Consider the following 20,247-nt stretch of genomic DNA (forward strand, 5'->3'; position numbering starts at 1 on the left):
ACTGGTTCCAAAAACACACAGGGAAGGGGAGTGAAAAAGGCTTGCAGGATATTGCAGCCTGCCCGAGCAAGGAGTAGGCTATGATAAGAATGTGTGTGTGTGTGTGTGTGTGTGTGTGTGTGTGTGTGTATGTGTGACCTGATGGTCAGGAGAGCAGAGGATAATCACATGAGCTAAACCCAGGTGTGAGTTTACAAGATGTGTACAGTGGAAAAATACAGCCGCCTAAAGCGGGGTGGGATATTTCCTCTAACGTGTGTGTATAAAAAGATTGTACGACCATTTTGTTGCAGAGCGCTCTCATGAATAAACAGGCTGACCATTGCAGAATTGGGTCTTTGTTTAATTTATTTAAACTAGAGATTTACAACCTTTGGGAATTATTCAAAGATTTAAGAAGTGTTTGACTTCAAACATTGAGATAACAACATTCTCGTGACAGTGGGCAAACGTACAAAATCAGCAGGGGATCAAATACTTTTTTCCCTCACTGTAAGTAAATTCTTGCATCTTGAACTTCTCAATACCAGAAACTCATCATAACAGGGGTTTAGTGTTTTAGCAATTCAGAAAAACTGTATTAACATGTGGCAAGGTTCTGATCAGAATAAATTCTTATAATGTTGTAGATGAGCATTTGCGTAATTCTTCTTCAATAACCATTACATCAAAATGTATGTTATGTATAGAGAAATTTGAGAGCACCATCTTGTCAATAATTTAACCTTGGCTGTAGTATTTGGAGTAAGAGCAAAATGCAAAATTTAAAAGGTGTGTTTTCTTATGCTATACTTGGCTGTTTATCCATGAGGAATGATTGTGCAAGCTACGCACTAAACTCTGGGAGGTTGTTATTTCAGATTTAGATGACAGTGGCTTTGCAAAGTGTTTTTCCAGATAATTTACGAAGCTTCATTCCCTCCTTCAGTGGAAGTGTTCATTTCATTCATAGAGCCATTAGACTTTGTATTTGGTGACAGTAAGTTGTGGTAAACCCTGGTTCATAAATCAATTTGTGGATGATATCGATGTTACAGATAAGTGATGACGCTCGAAGGGTTGTAATAGACTAGCCCGTCGGGTGTCAAAGTGGTTCTCATTTATTGCATAAAGCACTTGGGTCCGTCCGATAATGTCTGGATTGTCTTCCACAAAATGCTATCAAACTGTCAGGGATATAATCGGATCAGGAGATAGTGGAAGAGGGAGTGACTTTTAAAGGACACATCCATGACACAGAAGTACCATGTCACAAAAATACCACTAATGAAAAATAGCACTCAGACACATTGAACAAAAAAAATAACAATATAATATGTTTGTCCGGTTTTGTTATCACTGCTGGATTGGGCTACTGTTTCGATTATGCTTTGAAGGAAAAAAGTTGATTCAGTCTTTACACTTACAGTTGAAGTCGGAAGTTTACATATACCTTAGCCAAATACATTTAAACTCAGTTTTTCACAATTCCTGACATTTAATCCTAGTAAAAATTCCCTGTCTTAGGTCAGTTAGGATCACCACTTTATTTTAAGAATGTGAAATGTCAGAATAATAGTAGAGAGAATGATTTATTTCAGCTTTTATTTCTTTCATTACATTCCCAGTGGGTCAGAAGTTTACATACACTCAATTAGTATTTGGTAGCATTGCCTTTAAATTGTTTAACTTGGGTCAAACGTTTCAGGTATCCTTCCACAAGCTTTCCACAATAAGTTGGGTGAATTTTGGCCCATTCCTCCTGACAGAGCTGGTGTAACTGAGTCAGGTTTGTAGGCCTCCTTGCTCGCACACGCTTTTTCAGTTCTGCCCACACATTTTCTATAGGATTGAGGTCAGGGCTTTGTGATGGTCACTCCAATACCTTGACTTTGTTGTCCTTAAGCCATTTTGCCACAACTTTGGAAGTATGCTTGGGGTCATTGTCCACTTGGAAGACCCATTTGCGACCAAGCTTTAACTTCCTGACTGATGTCTTGAGATGTTGCTACAATATATCCACATCATTTTCCTTCCTCATGATGCCATCTATTTTGTGAAGTGTACCAGTCCCTCCTGCAGCAAAGCACCCCCACAGCATGATGCTGCCACCCCCATGCTTCACGGTTGGGATGGTGTTCTTCGGCTTGCAAGCTACCACCTTTTTCCTCCAAACATAACGATTGTCATTATGGCCAAACAGTTCTATTTTAGTTTCGTCAGACCAGTGGAAATTTCTCCAAAAAGTACGATCTTTGTCCCCATGTGCAGTTGCAAATCGTAGTCTGGCTTTTTTATGGCGGTTTTGGAGCAGTGGCTTCTTCCTTGCTGAGCGGCCTTTCAGGTTATGTCGATATAGGACTTGTTTTACTGTAGATACTTTTGTACCTGTTTCCTCCAGCATCTTCACAAGGTTCTTTGCTGTTGTTCTGGGATTGATTTGCACTTTTCGCAGCAAAGTACGTTCATCTCTAGGAGACAGAATGCGTGTCCTTCCTGAGCGGTATGACGGCCACGTGGTCCCATGGTGTTTATACTTGCGTACTATTGTTTGTACAGATGAACGTGGTACCTTCAGGCGTTTGGAAATTGCTCCCAAGGGGTCTACAATATTTTTTCTGAGGTCTTGGCTGATTTATTTTGATTTTCCCATGATATCAAGCAAAGAGGCACTGAGTTTGAAGGTAGGCCTTGAAATACATCCACAGGTAAATTTCCAATTGACTCAAATGATGTCAATTAGCCTATCAGAAGGTTCTAAAGCCATGACATCATTTTCTGGAATTTTCCAAGCTGTTTAAAGGCACAGTCAACTTAGTGTATGTAAACTTCTGACCCACTGGAATTGTGATACAGTGAATTATAAGTGAAATAATCTGTCTGTAAACAATTGTTGGAAAAATTACTTGTGTCATGCACAAAGTAGATGTCCTAACCGACTTTCCAAAACTATAGTTTGTTAACAAGAAATTTGTGGAGTGGTTGAAAAACGAGTTTTAATGACTCCAACCTAAGTGTACGTAAACTTCAACTGTATGTTTTCTACACTGCAAGTATGAAGCTGTTTGTGACTTCAACTGTATATAGGCTTTTGCAGAGGTGCGGGGAGCTGCTGTGGGGGGTTAAGTGTGTTGCTCAAGTGCACAACGGCAGGCAATGGCATCTAGGATTCGATACCAGCAACCCTCTTGTTGCCAGCTCACTTTTCGACAGATTTTTCCTGTTGGACCCGGGATTCGAACTCGCAACCCTCCGGTTGCTGGCTCGCCTCTCTAACCTTTTAGCCCTCTGCAATCAGATTTGAACGTTGTAAAATCAGAGTTGTAAAATGTTTGTCCAGTCTTCCCTATAAATCATTAGCTTTTCCTGTAATGCTTCATATCAGGTGAGTTCTGGACAGGTTCCCAAAGCTGTCAATTGATCTCTTGCATTTTACAGTTGCAGAAACATGAGGTTCCCTCTTCTGACAATAAGTTACTTTCCCACACTCATGGAGTTCCAGAGTTCACTGTTGTGGTGATTCCTCTGGTTCTCTGTGTGTGTAGTATAACCCTGTGTTGACTGTGTTTAGAACTGGACAGCTCTCAAGTATGGGGATAAGCAAGGTGTTGCAGGGAAGGAAGACTATTGTTGTAAGTGCATCCAACATCCAGCTTCTTTTGAATGTTTCACTAATGGAAATGATGTATAATGAGATATGGGTAACACTAAACTTAAAGCCTGCAGGTAATAAATGATGTATCATGACGCAGTCATAATGTATTGTAAGACTTTTGTCTCATAATCATTTCATGGCAATCCTAACTAAATACCAGCCATTTGAAATGTTGATACATAGACATAACATATTATAATCGTTATTGTAAGACATTACAAAGGCTCATAAATGCTTAATAACAAGTTATAAAACATACCAGCAGGCTTTAATTAGCTTAAGTGTTACCGAGATAGGAAATGCATAAGATTGATTGGATTTATGGGAAAGGGGTGTAATTGTACTTCATAATGCATACAAAGAAACTACTCTTGTAATAATACTTATACTACTCATGAAATGCACTACAAAAAAATGCTCATGACAGTCAAAAGCATACTCATGTAAGGCATATGAAGGGTCATTGTTTGGGAAAGTTGGTTTGTTCAGTTGGACTGGTAGCTTTACCATTACAGATGTGTGCCTATTGTGTATCGCCCACTCCACCTGCCCAGTGTATTTGTGTGCTTTGCTAATTTTTTATGATATGTTTTCCACAGTTACCCTACAGTTTTTTTGGTAACACTTTACAATAAGGTTCCATTTGTAAAGGGTTTATAAAGGGGTTATAACGGTTATTTAATAATTTGTAAATGCCTTATAAACCATTAATAAACGGTTATATCGCATTGGCCAAAATAGTGCTATAACAATATTTACCTCCAGTTATTAACCATTTATAAATGCACTTATAAATGCTTATCAATCAATCAATCAATCAATTTTATTTTATATAGCCCTTCTCACATCAGCTAATATCTCGAAGTGCTTTACAGAAACCCAGCCTAAAACCCCAAACAGCTAGTAATGCAGGTGTAGAAGCACGGTGGCTAGGAAAAACTCCCTAGAAAGGCCAAAACCTAGGAAGAAACCTAGAGAGGAACCAGGCTATGAGGGGTGGCCAGTCCTCTTCTAATAAGATTAACCTTTATGTATCATCATGCAACCTTATTTTCAATGGCTGCACAGTTGAACAATAGTTATTTTCTCACTTTTGGGTGTGATGCATTGTTGCTCTGTCCCAGGAACAGAAGAGGTTGGTTTTTATGATGTGTCTTGACCGACCTTTGAAACCCTGATGCCCTGGCCAAATTTACATCCAGGACATTATTCAATCATCATTACCCCTTAACAGATTACCAGATTATATCAACACACACCACTTCTCTGTGATAGTCCAAGTATGGTGAACACTGTGGTGTGAAATGGTGGGTCTTCATACCCACCGTTCATTGACTGAACATGTTTAACAAAGTGTTGAATCTTCTCTCATGTATATCGTGATGAGTACCCAATACTGCCTATAAGTATGTCTAGCCTCTGCCTGAACTCTCAAATCATCTATAAATGATTTACCCATATGAATAACTGCTAAAAGTATACCTTATTTTAAAGTGACAGACTATAACCTATAAACATTTATAACTGAGTTATCAACATTTATAACTGCAAAAGATATCATTTTTTTAAAATGACAGACCTGTAAACATTTATAACTGAGTTATCAACGTTTATAACTGCTAAAATGATAACTTAGTTTAAAGTGGCTATCCACTGACCATTAACAAATGAGTTATCAACATGTATAACTGCTGAAAATATACATTTAAAGGTGCAATATGCAGAATTGCTCCGTCATTTCCTGATTGCTAAAATTTTAATAGTTTGCCTAATTTCAGTTTATGTAACAAAACAAGCAGTCATTTTGTAGAGAACCATTGCACCATCTAAACCGCTGTGAAATATATTTTCCATAACCAAAAATATTGTATTTTCAGCTGTTCGAAGCTGATGTATAAAACCGAAAGTAAAAGACGGAAAAATGAAACGTAAGAACAGGAAGCATTGAAATAGCAGACATAAAACAGATCTACCACTTCTTAGATTTGCTTTCAATGAGAATGACAGATCTATAACCTTCAAAGAAAGTGGAAAACTTCTGGCCATTTATTAATGTTAAGTTACAAACATTTACTCCTGAGTGGCGCAGTGGTCTAAGGCACTGCATCGCAGTGCTAACTGTGCCACTAGAGATCCTGGTTCAAATCCAGGCTCTGTTGCAGCCGGCCGCGACCAGGAGACTCATGGGCGGCGCACAATTGGCCCAGCGTCGTCCAGGGTAGGGGAGGGAATGGCCGGCAGGGATGTAGCTCAGTTGATAGAGCATGGCGTTTGCAATGCCAGGGTTGTGGGTTCGATTCCCACGGGGGGCCAGTATAAAAAAAAAATATATGTATTCACTAACTGTAAGTCGCTCTGGATAAGAGCGTCTGCTAAATGACTAAAATGTAAATGTATTTATAACAGTATATAGAGTAGTCTCCTCAAACATGCAATACATAGTAAGAACAATTTTAATTGCAGTGACTCAAATCTCTAGCCTATAGTGAGTAGCCTAGCTAATTCAGATAAACAGGGGTGTCTTTTTCTAGCCTTTTTAACAATAAAAATCAGAATAGAAATTGACAACAGATTAACTATTGAAAATACAACATAGGGTCTCGTGGTCCCCTTCTGTGTCTTCATCCGTTTCTTTCTTGTTAAGTATTTTCCCATCCTGGAGTCTGAGACCTTATGGGAATGTGTGGGAGAGAAGAGGAATTTATGACAATTTAGCATTGACAGTACGGTAGCTACATTACTCTACTATAGCGGTTCCCAAACTAGGGGTCACTACCCGATGTGGGGTCGCCTGATATGAAAATAGGGTCATGGGAAAATCCTGGTAAAATATACAGTATATATTTTTTTTATTAATAATATTATAAAATAGTCTTTGTCTCTCTAAATCATTGTAATGTGGTTAACCTTAAAAATCTAAATGACAATTAATTAAATCTAAAAGTAAAAATTCAACCAGAGAGCACCCTTAAATCGTGGGAAAAGGCCACACTTGACCATTGTTCTTGAACCATTCCCACAGTGAATGGCTAAGCCTGCTACGCTATGAAACCACACACTATTGAGGGGACTTTGATATTACCGGCTGCAATTGATATGATGAAAACAATGTGTGGGGACGCAGAGGCACAGAAACTCCCATCAATACCTTTGCCAGATAACACTGTGAAACTAAGAATTGATGCTATAGCTAGCAATTAGGAGGAAACTGAATGAACAACTCAAAAACTCCCCACCTTATGCTCTCCAAATGGACGTTAGCTGTGAGGGCCGAGATGACCATTCATTGACTTTTGTTCGCTACATGTCGGGGGATGCTACTCACGAAGACATATTGTTCTGTTTCACAATTCCTGAGCATGAAACAGCACAGGGGATGTTCAGTGTGCTGCGTGGCTATATTGACAAAAAACAGATTCCATGGGATTTGTAGGGCCTTCCTCTGACACCGGCTGGTATAGAGGTCCTGGATGGCAGGAAGCTTGGCCCCAGTGATGTACTGGGCCGTACACACTACCCTCTGTAGTGCCTTGCGGTCGGAGGCCGAGCAGTTGCCATACCAGGCGGTGATGCAACCAGTCAGGATGCTCTCGATGGTGCAGCTGTACAACTTTTTGAGGATCTGAGGACCCATGCAAAATCTTTTCAGTCTCTTGAGGTGGAATAGGTGTCATCCAGCAGAATTTCTGTATTCTAAAGTTAAACAAATTGCATAGAGAATTTACCTTTTCTCCTCTATCAACATTTTCTCTCTGTCTCTTTCGCGCAATCTCTTCTATCTGGACTTTGCACACTTCCATCACGTCCATCATGATTCTTTATTACACACTGTCACATGATGTCAGTGTCAACACAACATTCTGGACACGTTCCAGGTCATCTTTATTTCAAGCACGTTTCACAGATGGGCAGATCTCACAAAGTAGGGGACATTTTTCAGATACCAGCGAACCAATAATATGGCTTGGGATCTTCAGATGAGGCCTCTTCAGATGAGGCCTTAAATAAGTGTACCAATGCATCATCAGGGTTTCAAACGCGGGGAAAGATACATCATGGGAGTTGACCATTCGTCTGAAAACCAACCATTTCTGTTCCTGGGACAGAGCAACAATGCATCACACCAAAAGTGAAAAAATGACTATAGTTTAACTGTGCAACCATTGAAAATAAGGTTGCATGATGATACATAAGGGTTCAATATTATATGCATTTGTAAGTGCATTTTTAAATGGTTAATAGCTGGAGGTAAATAGTGGCTCACTACTATTTTGACCAATTTGTTATAACCCATTTATTTATGGTTTATAATACATTTACAAATGATTAAATAACCGTTAGTATCGTAATTACAAACCCTTTATAAACCCTTTACAAATGGAAACTTATTGTAAAGTGTTACCGTCTTGGTATACCACAGTAAATGGGATGCCCTTTTTTCAAAAAAGTTTTGTAATAGAAAATAGTACAACTAGTGTCTTTGTGGTTGATACTTGTACTGATACTGTGTGTGTGTGTTTGTGTGTGTGTGTGTGCATGTGTGTGTGTGTGTGTGTGTGCGCGCACGTACACGCATGTGTGCGATTGTGTGTGTCTGTGTGTGTAGATAGGTGCTTTGGCGATCTCCATGGTCACCATCATCCTAGGGCTCGGACTGGGGCTTGGTTTACAACTAGAGGACTGTCGAAACAAAGGTACACTATTTCTTATTGGGGCAGTTTCTGTAAAAAAAATCACTTACACGACCACAATATGTATAATTACAATGATATGTGATATTTGATGTCACCACTTCAACAATAAAAAACAACAAAACGAAGACTACCTTGGTGTGCCAAATCAAATTGGCTCGTGGGCCGGAATTGGCCCGCGAGCCGTGAGTTGGTGACCCCTGTTCTACTGTATAAACTGCACCTGTGAAATCCACTGGAAGTGCTCAGTGTAGCTTCATTTGTTCCAGTGGTTCCCAGTACCTCCTGCAAGAACAGATGCTACGAGCCCTTCGACGATGAGACACCAGGCTGTCGCTGTGATACTCAGTGTGTCACCAACAATAACTGTTGCTATGACTTTCAGGACATCTGTCTCCAACCAAGTGAGCCATGTTTACTGTACCTATCAGTGGTTCCCAAACTATTGGGCGCGCCTCCTTGGGGGGAGGGGGTGCACGAGGGGTCGTCAGTAATAGTAGAATGCACAAGGTGCAATTTCGAAATTGCGTAGTGCATTCTCAATTCCTCTTGTCATGTTAGTCATTGCATACCTTAGAGAGCTATTTATATCTTCTCAGAAATGTCCCGAACAACTGGTCCATGTCAGCTAACATTTTTTTATTTAGCCCATAGATGTTGTTGTAATTTTTTTGTCACTCAAATATCACATGAATACACATTAGAAATGGGTAAATGTATAGAATTGCAAGAAAATGTGCTTTAAAATTGCAACATTTTCTTTGCACCTCATGACAGAATGTGTAGAATTGCATGGAATAAGCTTTAAACCTGCAAAATTCTGGAACGGGGACCCCGAGTGAAAAGTTTTGGGAACCTCTGCCCTACATCACCCACTGAATGGCCTTTTTATCCTTTTTAGATAAAACTCAACTAAATATATTCACGTCACCAAATAATTGATTAAAACACACTGTTTTGCAATGAAGGTCTACAGTAGCCTCAACAGCACTCTGTAGGGCAGCACCATGGTGTAGCCGGAGGACAGCTAGTGTCACGACTTCCACCGAGGCTGCCTCCCCTCCTTGTTCGGGCAGGCTTCGGCGTTCGTCGTCACCGGCTTACTAGCCACTGCCGCTCCATATATCATCATTCCATTTGTCTTGTCTTGTCAATTACACACACCTGGTTCTTATCCCCTCATTAGTCTGTGTATAAGTGTTCCCTCTGCCCCCCTTGTCCTTGTGGGTGATTGTTATTTGTGAGAGTAGTGTAGCTCGGTGGAGCTACTCTCCCTTTGTATTGCCGGGGTAGATATTTCCCCTGTGCCTGTATATTGTTGGTGTATCCCGTACCGTGTATTGCCAGGGTAGATAGTTTCCCCTGTGCCTGTTTTTGTGTGTCGCTATCCAGCGCATTTGTGTACGACGGAATAAACTCTGTATTCAGTGATTTACCCTCCTGCACCTGACTCCTTCTATCACACTCATCACAGCTAGCTTCCGTCCTCCTCTGGATACATTGACTTCAATACAAAACCTAGGAGGCTCATGGTTCTCACCCGCTTCCATAGACTTACACAGTAATTATGACAACTTCCAGAGGACGTCCTCCAACCTATCAGAGCTCTTGTAGCATGAACTGACATGTTGTCCACCCAATCAAAGGATCAGAGAATGAATCTACTACTGAAAGCATAAGCTACAGCTAGCTAGCACTGCAGTGCATAAAATGTGGTGAGTAGTTGACTCAACGAGAGAGAAAGACAATAGTTGAACAGTTATTAACAAATTAAATTTATTCAAAAATGAAGGAGAAGCAAGAAAGAGATAGAGATTTCCTAATTTTTTTCACTTTCAGTTGCACTTACTTAGCTAGCAAATGCAGCTAGCTAGTGTAGCCTACTCAAACACCCTGCTCAAACAGAGGGAAGCTATGTTAGCTAGCTGGCTATGACTATCCAACACAACATTGGTACTCTTCCAAGTCAAGGTAAGCCTTTGCTAACTTATTGCCACTGACTATACACTGTAACATTACTGCATGATTGTAGCGGGTTTATTAACGCGTTAGCTATATTAGCTATGTTGACTATGACGTTACGTTAGCTAATATGGTGACAACGATGTAGGCTGTGTGTAGCGGTTATGATATGGTTTGGCTTGGAAAGTTTTTTTTGCCTGGTCACATACAGCTGATGTGTTGTGCATTGAAGTCCACAAACGGAGGGAAAAGGTGAGAAGAGGAGAGCGAATAGATGCGAGAAGGAATACAACGTGGCTGCTATGAAAGTTAACTGTGTTTACACGTGATCAGGGGTGTATTCATTCCGCCGATTCTGTTGAAAAACGTTTCTTAAACGGAAGCAAACTGAAATAAACAGGGATAAACATACCTGAATTTGTCCAATAGAAACTCTCGTTTGCAACTGTTGGACTAACGATTACACCCTATATCAGCTAGATGCAGGCAAGAGTGTGCAAGGCGGTATTGAATGTGTCACTGTCTGTCCATGTTTCACTGTCTGTCACCTCAAATTTTTCACCTACGTTGTAAACTTTAATTCATAGGCTAGGTTGTAGCAACCTCATGATATTATAGGGAAAGTTCAAGTATCAAGTAGTAGCCTAAACCTATCGATGTTACATTGAACTGGGTGAATGGAATATGAATGACAGTCATCCAATATGCTGTAATAGAAATAAGGCCATTCTCATGAAAAAATAAACGTCCTCCCTCATCATAAACAGCACTGACTGTCACTGGGTGTTATGTCATGTTATATAATTTTTTATGATAGCATATTATGACCGATAGGGTTCAATTCTACGAGTTTATTCAACTAAGTAAACACCGAACTTTGATGACAGAATTGCGGCAGAACAGTGAAAGAATCCTTCATGAATGTATTTGGGGTGCACACATTGGAACCGTGTTCAAATGTCAGCTTATTATGGTTTAGCTAGCTTCACCCCTTCTAATGGTTTTATCCAACAGCTCAACAATGGGAGTGCACCAACCTGCGCTGTGGAGAAAAGAGGTTGACGGAGAGCAGGTGCCACTGCTCCGACGACTGCCTGGGTGCTGGTGACTGTTGCACCAACTTCAAACATGTCTGTCAAGGTGAGAATAACTTTATGAAATGTACACGTCAATGTACACATTACAATGTATCCATGTTTTGTGCATCCAATAACTTCAATAGCTCAAATGTTTGCATTGAGACAGATTTGGAGGAACACTTTAAGTGTTTTTTCTTCTTCAATTTTCTCATGTTTTCCCATAAATGAAGGAGAGACAGAATGGGTGGCAGATGACTGTGTGGATTTGGCGAGCCCTAAATGTCCAGCGAAGTACGTTTTAGTGCATAAAGGAATGCACAAATTTTTATAAACAAGAATACCAAGATTATTTGAAAATGATTCAATATCTGCCTGAATTACTAAACTAAATGTAAAATGTAAAATTCTACATATTTTCTAAATGTTTCTAAAATCTATATTTTTACCCTTAGCTTTAAACTGCAGCCACTGCTCCTCATCTCACTGGACGGCTTGAGAGCAGAGTATCAACAAACATGGAGTTCCCTCATCCCCGTCCTAGACAAACTGAGTGAGTCCCATCATCTCTTTATTAGATGGGATCAGTTTGTACCATCATCCCTATTAAACTGCCTTAACCATACCAATGGGCTTGCACATGAGGGCTAATCTTTTTCAATATCCTTATCCCTCTAACAGGAACCTGTGGCACCTCTGCACCTTACATGCAGCCTGTGTTCCCCAGCAAGACCTTCCCTAATCACTACACCATTGCCACGGTTAGCCTCATACATATCCTCACACACAACACCATTGTAATGCACTATGCCAGGTATTATTTTTTAAAGACCACAGAATTGTATATCAGCCAAAAAGGGGATATTTATTATACAGTACATAAAATATATAATAAAAAAATATATACAGCAGTTTGTGACATTACCAAAACTGTGTCATCAATTTTGACTTCTTCTTCACAAAATTTCCGCTGTGTCATCTTCAGGGCATGTACTCCGAGTCCCACGGGCTGGTTGACAACAACATGTATGACCCTGTGTTTGACGCTTCCTTCAGTCTGTCAAATGACGAGAAGTCCAACCCCAGATGGTACCTCGGTCAGCCTGTGAGCCCCACCCCCTGCTTTCTGCTTTGCTGTTCACATTGAGACCTTTAGAGAGCTAGATAAGCTAGATGACTATACTTTTATTTGGTTTCCCACAGTCAGATTCAGGGCCTACTGCCAACTTTTGACCATAGCGTTGATCAAGTCAGCCAGACGTCAATATATATTTTTGTATTGTGTCTAGTGCATTTACCTGTGTTACTGTAGTTCACAAAATAACACAACTCTCTGCTCAACAGAATGCTTCTCTCAGTATTGAGCAGAACAATGATTCAAAAATATTATTGCTCATAACCTTGTCATTGTAGATTTGGCACACTGCCAGTTACCAAGGACTGAGAGCAGGAACCTATTTCTGGCCTGGCTCAGATGTCAAAATCAATGGCAGTTTCCCAGACATCAACGTAGACTACGACGGGTAATATAGTCAGGAATAAATTATATTGTTTCTCAATAATGAATAGGCCGCTTTATTGCCCTTGGATGATAAGAGCTGTCCTTTTATATCGTCATGTCTTTTATTTAATTTCAGCAAAATACCTTTTGAGGAGAGGGTCTTCACGCTCCTGAAGTGGCTACAGTTGCCAGATAATGAGAGGTAAATCCCCATTTAAGGCATCCCAGCTACTAGCAAGCCTTTATCAGAGGCCTTCAAGCCTAAAGTGCATTGTGTATAATGTCATGGTGTATAACAATTGTTGTCCCTGCAGGCCAGATTTCTTCACATTGTACCTCGAGGAGCCGGACAAGTCGGGGCACAGCTTTGGTCCTGTCAGTGGAGGGGTAAGGTCAATAGGAAAACAACCAGGATGCATCTTATTAGTCTGAAGTCACTTCATATGCAATTAACTGAAATACCTTGACAGGTGAAGGCAAACAACAGGTTTCTGTCCACCATATTGCTTTCTGCTGCCCTGTGTTCTCAGATCAGTGCATATTAAGGGAAGGAGGTCCTCTGTGGTCCTCTGTAGCTCAATTGGTAGAGCATGGCGCTTGTAACGCCAGGGTAGTGGGTTCGATCCCCGGGACCACCCATATGTAAAAATGTATGCGCACATGACTGTAAGTCACTTTGGATAAAAGCGTCTGCTAAATGGCATATTATTAAGAGGTGAGGAAGTGACTGCAGACTATTGAAATACCTCTGGTGCAACAACCTGCAGGTTCAGGATTGTTAAGCTTATACTGTATCTGAAACAATAGTTTTATCTACCATTCGAGAGCTTGGGACAAAAAAGTTATATCTGAATTTTTGTAAAAATGTTGTTATTGAAAAAGCCTTGTACTGTTCAATGTTCTCTACCTATAAAGTACACTAAATGACCCAATTCATGTTGTTAAGTTCAAAAGAATACAATATAAAAATTGCTGACACTATTCAAACCAATGAGGGTTCGGAACTCATAACCTTTTATCTCAGAATAATCTTTTTTCTGATAGAACCTTATAGTCCCAAGCTCTCGCATTGATAAGATACACTTCAGACGCTCTGAAGTACTTTGATAGAATGGTCCATAAATCTTTATTAATAAAATAACCAGTGCTTAACTTAGGCAGGAGCTCACCGGAGCTGAGTACCGGCACCTCAAATGTTCTACTGCTTGAGCTCCTGCACCTCTTACAGAATATTAGAATTAAAACTACTGCAGAGTTCCTGCACCTAAATATAAACAGTACCGGCACACAAAATGAGTACTGGCACCTATTTCAGTCAAGCATTATGGCTGCAGCCTCAAAGGTGTTGTTCGATTCCCATCAAGGACAAAACAGAAAAAGGTCATGATGTACTGCTTTGTTGTTATGTAATGTAATCCAAAAAGGCTCACTTCTTGTGTTTAGGTCAGGCATGTTTCGAAACGACCCTTTGTTTTTGTTCTCGTAACTGCTTTTAACATGCTTTTATAGCACCACAATCAACCCCTGACACAACTCTCATTAATACAACACATAACATGCTGTATACAACACACATGGCTTACATTCTATGCTGAATGCCAAATTAAAGTGCTCACCAAAAGGTGAAAGTTCAATGTCTTGATCACATGTGAACGAATGGTGCCGTTGACAATTATGTTGGGTATACTTTTACTCTCCATTGAAAAGGCCCCTTCAAATCAGTTGCCTTATAAATGCAAACATATTGTTAAATCATCATGATGCAAAGTTATGATCTAATGACATTTACGTAGTAACCCCAAGAGAAAATTACATCGATTTTTTTATTTATAGAACTCAACATTTGTTTTTATGTAATCACGCATAAATCACAATTAAACAAACGTCGAAGTGTGTTTACCTTTTGTAAATAGACTGGTACTTAACAATAATCAAGGTTTGATTATGTTGAGGGTGCCATTAGCCTTGATCAATGAAGTCATTGAAGACTACAGTAATAGATATAACAGTCTCACAAGTTTCTCACTGTATTTCAGTTGATCGAGGCTCTCACAGGAGTGGACAAGGTCATTGGTCAACTGATGAACGGACTCAAACAGCTGAATCTGCATCAGTGTCTCAACATCATCATCGTAGCTGACCATGGTAGGAGGCTAATAAATCAAAGGAATCAAATACATTCATGACCCTTTACCTCCACAAATCTGACATCTGGACAGCAAATTGACCTATTTTCCATAGACCTAGTATATCTAAAAATGTAATGCATTTAGAATAATATAGAATTAGACTACAAACATGAAAAAATAGTAAGCATTGTTGTATTAGTGTTGTGGCTTATATTTCAATGTTATACAAAGAAGTTTGTGTGGAAACTTCAGCAAAAACTTTATTGAGCTACAACAACAGGTATGGAGGACACAAGTTGTGACAGGAAGGAAGTCCTCCAGGATCTACTCCAGGTGGAAAATGTTCGTGATCTGTATGTCTACGAGGGACCTTTTGGAAGAATTAGATCCAATGACAAAAACCAACCCTGTGAGTGTAAGAACAAACATATAGAAAATGTACCCTTTCTTTGTAATCGCAATAAAAATGACTTATTCCTGTTGTTTCCTTTGACAGTGGACTCGGCCGGACTTGTAGCCAACATGACGGTGAGTAAGAAGCTACGATGGATCGTTCACCTTGATTTAAACTAGCCGTGACCACCATATTGACTGGAAATTCTCAAATTGAGGAATAATCTAATGTTGAGGCAAACTGAAGATGTTCACAAGGGGTTTGTATTCAGTCCCATAATGTTTAGTCTGGACAAAGAGCCAATCTGAAAATATTGTTTTGTCCCTAATACTGTATCTGTTATAGAAACCTACTGATTGATAAAAAAAATATTCCCTGTTGTTTTATTGGGATTCCAGTGCAAGAAGAACGATCAGAAGGTCAAGCCTTACCTGAAAAACCATCTGCCCAAGCGGTTCCACTACGCAAACAGTAGACGCATTGAGGACGTCAGCGTGATAGTCAATCCAGGATGGCTGTTGGAGAGGTACCGATTTAAGAAACTCCACCCTACTTTATAAACATAACCCTGGTGTGGATTTTAGTAGGGCATGATGTAGCAAAATGTTGGCTTCTTACATATTTCTGTGTTATGTTATAGATACCCAGGGTCTTTGACCTTCTGTGCAGGTGGAGCTCATGGGTATGACAATGATGATGCCGGTATGCATGTGAGTTGGAAGGAGATAAGCATATGTTTGATCTTAAATCAAGCTTCGCTTTCCATTTACTCAAATAAATCAGTTAGCGAATGAGTACAAACTTAACTTGATTGGTTAAAAAAATATGCTGAACAAAAATATAAACGCAACATGCAACAATTTCAACGATTTTACTGAGTTACAGATCATATAAGGAAAGCAGTCAATTGAAATAAATTCATTAGGCCCTAATCTATAGATTTCACATGACTAGGCAGGGGCGCAGCCATGGGTGGGTGGGCCTAGGAGGGCATAGGCCAACCCACTTGGAAGCCAGTCCCACCCATTAGGGAGCCAGGCCCAGCCAATCAGAATGAGTTTTTCCCCATAAAAGGGCTTTATCACAGACAGAAATACTCCTCCGTTTCATCAGCTGTTCGAGTGGCTGGTCTCGAACAATCCTGTAGGGGAAGAAGCTAGATGTGGAGGTCCTGGGCTGGCGTAGTTACACGTGGTCGGCAGTTGTGAGGCTGGTTGGATGTACTGCCAAATTATCTAAAACGACGTTGGAGGCGGCTTATGGTAGAGAAATTAACTTTAAATTCTCTGGCAACAGCTCTGGTGTGCACATTTTAGAGTGGCCTTTTATTGTCCCCAGCACAAGGTGCACCTGTGTAATGATCATGCTGTTTAAACCAGCTTATTAATGTGACACACCTGTCAGGTGGATGGATTATTTTGGTAAAGGAGAAATGCTCACTAACTGTGATGGAAAAACAATTTTTGCAAAACATTTGAGAGAAATAAGCTTTTTGTGCACATGGAACATTTCTGGGATCTTTTATTTAAGCTCATGAAACATGGGACCAACACTTTACATGTTGCGTTTATATTTTTGTTCAGTATATAAATCATTGATATACAGTACCAGTCATAAGTTTGGACACACCTACTCATTCAAGGGTTTTTCTTTATTTTTACTAATTTCTACATTGTAGAATAATAGTGAAGACATCAAAAATATGAAATAACACATATGGAATCATGTAGTAACCAAAAAAGTGTTAAACAAATCGAAATATATTTTATATATGAGATTCTTCAAATAGCCACCCTTTGCCTTGATGACAGCTTTGCACACTCTTGTCATTCTCTCAACCAGCTTCACCTGGAAAGCTTTTCCAACAGTCTTGAAGAAGTTCCCACATATGCTGAGCACTTATTGGCTGCTTTTCCTTCACTCTGCCGTCCGATTCATCCCAAACCATCTCAATTGGGTTGAGGTTGGTGTCACGATCGTCGTATTGAACAGACCAAGGCGCAGCGTGATGAACGAACATGTTTAACTTTATTATCTTTAGTGATAATAGACACAATCAACAAAACAAGAAACGACTCGTGAAGTCCACGGTAACAATGACCGAACACGGAACAAGAACCCACAAACACAAAGGGAAAATAGACAGTATAAATATGGCTCCCAATCAGAGACAACCAACGACAGCTGACACTCGTTGCCTCTGATTGGGAGTCACTCTAGCCAACATAGAAATAAACACACCAGAATTACCAACATAGAAATAAACACATAGAATGAACACACCCTGGCTCAACATATAGAGTCCCAGAGCCAGGGTGTGACAGTACCCCCCCCTAAAGGCGCGGACTGCGACCGCGCCTCAACTCGAACAAAACAGGGGAGGGCTGGGCGGGCATACCTCCTCGGCGGCGGTTCTGGCTCCGGCCTTGACCACCACCCTCCAATACACCCCCCATAGCGCCCCTGGTCCAGTCTGGCCCCGCCGGCTGGAGCTGAACTGGACTTAGCAGGAGCGGTTAGCTTCAGCTCAATAGTGGAGCAGTTGACCGGTACCTTACCAGGCACCGGTGACCCAGGCACGGGTTGTGCTGGACTGACGACGCGCACCCCTGGCTTGGTGCGTGGAGGAGGAACGGGCCTTACCAGGCTGACGACGCGCACCCCTGGCTTGGTGCGTGGAGGAGGAACGGGCCTTACCAGGCTGACGACTCGCACCCCTAGCTTAGTGTGTGGAGGAGGAACGGGCCTTACCAGGCTGACGACTCGTACCCCTGGCTTGGTGCGTGGAGGAGGAACGGGCCTTACCAGGCTGACGTCTCGCACCCCTGGCTTAGTGCGAGTGGCAGGAACAGGCCGGGCCGGGCTGGCGACGCGCACCGTAGACTTGGTGAGAGTGGCAGGAACAGGCCGGGCCGGGCTGGCGACGCGCACCGTATACTTGGTGCGAGTGGCAGGAACAGGCCGGGCCGGGCTGGCGACGTGCACCGGAGACTTGGTGCGAGTGGCAGGAACAGGCCGGGCCGGGCTGGCGACGCGCACCGTAGACTTGGTGCGAGTGGCAGGAACAGGCCGGGCCGGGCTGGCGACGCGCACCGTAGACTTGGTGCGAGTGGCAGGAACAGGCCGGGCCGGGCTGGCGACGCGCACCGTAGACTTGGTGCGAGTGGCAGGAACAGGCCGGGCCGGGCTGGCGACGCGCACCGTATACTTGGTGCGAGTGGCAGGAACAGGCCGGGCCGGGCTGGCGACGCGCACCGTAGACTTGGTGCGTGGAGCAGGGACAGGCCGGACTGGGCTGGCGACGCACACCGTAGGCTTGGTGCGTGGAGCAGGGACAGGCCGGGCTGGGCTGTCGACGCACACCGTAGGCTTGGTGCGTGGAGCAGGGACAGGCCGGACCGGGCTGGCGACGCACACCGTAGGCTTGGTGCGTGGAGCAGGGACTGGCCGGACTGGGCTGGCGACGCACACCGTAGGCTTGGTGCGTGGAGCAGGGACAGGCCGGACCGGGCTGGGACGCACACCGTAGGCTTGGTGCGTGGAGCAGGGACAGGCCGAACCGGGCTGTGGAGACGGATAGGAGACCTGGAGTGAAGAGCGGCCACAACCCGTCCTGGCTGAATGCCTACCCTCACACACTCTGTGTGAGGCATCCGCACAGGACGTACAGGGCGGTGTATCCGTAACCTGGTGGCCTTCTGAATCCGCCCCTTTTTTGCCTCCGTCAGCCCTGTCGTCCATGCCGTGTGCCCCCCCCTAAAAATTTTCTGGGGTTGCCTCTCGCCTGTCCGACGTTGACCCGTTTGGCGCCGCTGCTCCTCTCTACGGCGCGCCTCCACCGTCTCTTCTCCCGGCGCTTCCTCCCATGTCCAGCCCAAGAGCTGCCCCTGGACACGCTGCTTGGTCGTTGCATGGTGGGTTCTTCTGTCACGATCGTCGTATTGAACAGACCAAGGCGCAGCGTGATGAACGAACATGTTTAACTTTATTATCTTTAGTGATAATAGACACAATCAACAAAACAAGAAACGACTCGTGAAGTCCACGGTAACAATGACCGAACACGGAACAAGAACCCACAAACACAAAGGGAAAATAGACAGTATAAATATGGCTCCCAATCAGAGACAACCAACGACAGCTGACACTCGTTGCCTCTGATTGGGAGTCACTCTAGCCAACATAGAAATAAACACACCAGAATTACCAACATAGAAATAAACACATAGAATGAACACACCCTGGCTCAACATATAGAGTCCCAGAGCCAGGGTGTGACAGTTGGGGGATTGTGGAGGCCAGGTCCTCTGATGCAGCACTCCATCACTCTCCTTCTTGGTAAAATAGCCCTTACACAGCCTGGAGGTTTGTTGGGTCAATGTCCTGTTGAAAAACAAAGCCTAAACCAGATGGGATGGCATATCGCTGCAGAATGCTGTGGTAGCCATGCTGGTTAAGTGTGCCTTGAATTCTTTGTCACCAGCAAAGCACCCCCACACCATAACACCTCCTCTTCCATGCTTTACGGTGCGAACTACACATGCGGAGATCATCTGTTCACCCTCACCACGTCTCACAAAAATCACAAATTTGGACTCCAGACCAAAGGACAAATTTCCAGCAGTCTAATGTCCATTGCTCGTGTTTCTTGGCCTAAGCAGGTCTCTTTTTCTTATTGGTGTCCTTTAGTAGTGGTTTCTTTGCAGCAATTTGACCATGAAGGCCTGATTCACATAGTCCCCTCTGAACAGTTGATGTTGAGATGTGTCTGTGACTTGAACTCTGTGAAGCATTTATTTGGGCTGCAATTTCTGAGGCTGGTAACTCTAATGAACTTATCCTCTCAGCAGAGGTAACTCT

The 20,247-nt window shown here is 42.3% G+C and overlaps 1 protein-coding gene and 1 long non-coding RNA gene across 2 annotated transcripts in view; one reads left to right on the forward strand and one right to left on the reverse strand.

The window, feature by feature from the left end:
- Positions 1 to 3,489: 3,489 nt before the first annotated feature.
- LOC121586494 (venom phosphodiesterase 1) overlaps positions 3,490 to 20,247 on the forward strand; it is a 35,564-nt gene continuing 18,806 nt past the window's right edge. The window contains exons 1-16 of the mRNA XM_041903213.2: positions 3,490 to 3,611; positions 8,241 to 8,328; positions 8,595 to 8,729; positions 11,302 to 11,427; positions 11,597 to 11,657; positions 11,819 to 11,916; positions 12,045 to 12,124; positions 12,349 to 12,468; positions 12,777 to 12,886; positions 13,001 to 13,066; positions 13,179 to 13,251; positions 14,901 to 15,009; positions 15,274 to 15,402; positions 15,490 to 15,521; positions 15,786 to 15,913; positions 16,028 to 16,097. Coding sequence (XP_041759147.2) covers positions 3,570 to 3,611; positions 8,241 to 8,328; positions 8,595 to 8,729; positions 11,302 to 11,427; positions 11,597 to 11,657; positions 11,819 to 11,916; positions 12,045 to 12,124; positions 12,349 to 12,468; positions 12,777 to 12,886; positions 13,001 to 13,066; positions 13,179 to 13,251; positions 14,901 to 15,009; positions 15,274 to 15,402; positions 15,490 to 15,521; positions 15,786 to 15,913; positions 16,028 to 16,097 — 1,467 coding nt within the window. The 5' untranslated portion in view covers positions 3,490 to 3,569. The remainder of the gene's footprint in view (positions 3,612 to 8,240; positions 8,329 to 8,594; positions 8,730 to 11,301; positions 11,428 to 11,596; positions 11,658 to 11,818; positions 11,917 to 12,044; positions 12,125 to 12,348; positions 12,469 to 12,776; positions 12,887 to 13,000; positions 13,067 to 13,178; positions 13,252 to 14,900; positions 15,010 to 15,273; positions 15,403 to 15,489; positions 15,522 to 15,785; positions 15,914 to 16,027; positions 16,098 to 20,247) is intronic.
- On the reverse strand, positions 5,998 to 12,363 carry LOC121586495. The gene is made up of 3 exons (XR_006003947.1): positions 12,289 to 12,363; positions 11,325 to 11,419; positions 5,998 to 6,304 (listed from the first exon to the last, which is right to left on the reverse strand). It is a non-coding gene; the product is annotated as an uncharacterized LOC121586495 (long non-coding RNA).

The sequence above is a fragment of the Coregonus clupeaformis genome, chromosome 17 (genome assembly GCF_020615455.1).
Source record: "Coregonus clupeaformis isolate EN_2021a chromosome 17, ASM2061545v1, whole genome shotgun sequence".
NCBI classification, from domain to species: Eukaryota; Metazoa; Chordata; class Actinopteri; order Salmoniformes; family Salmonidae; genus Coregonus; species Coregonus clupeaformis.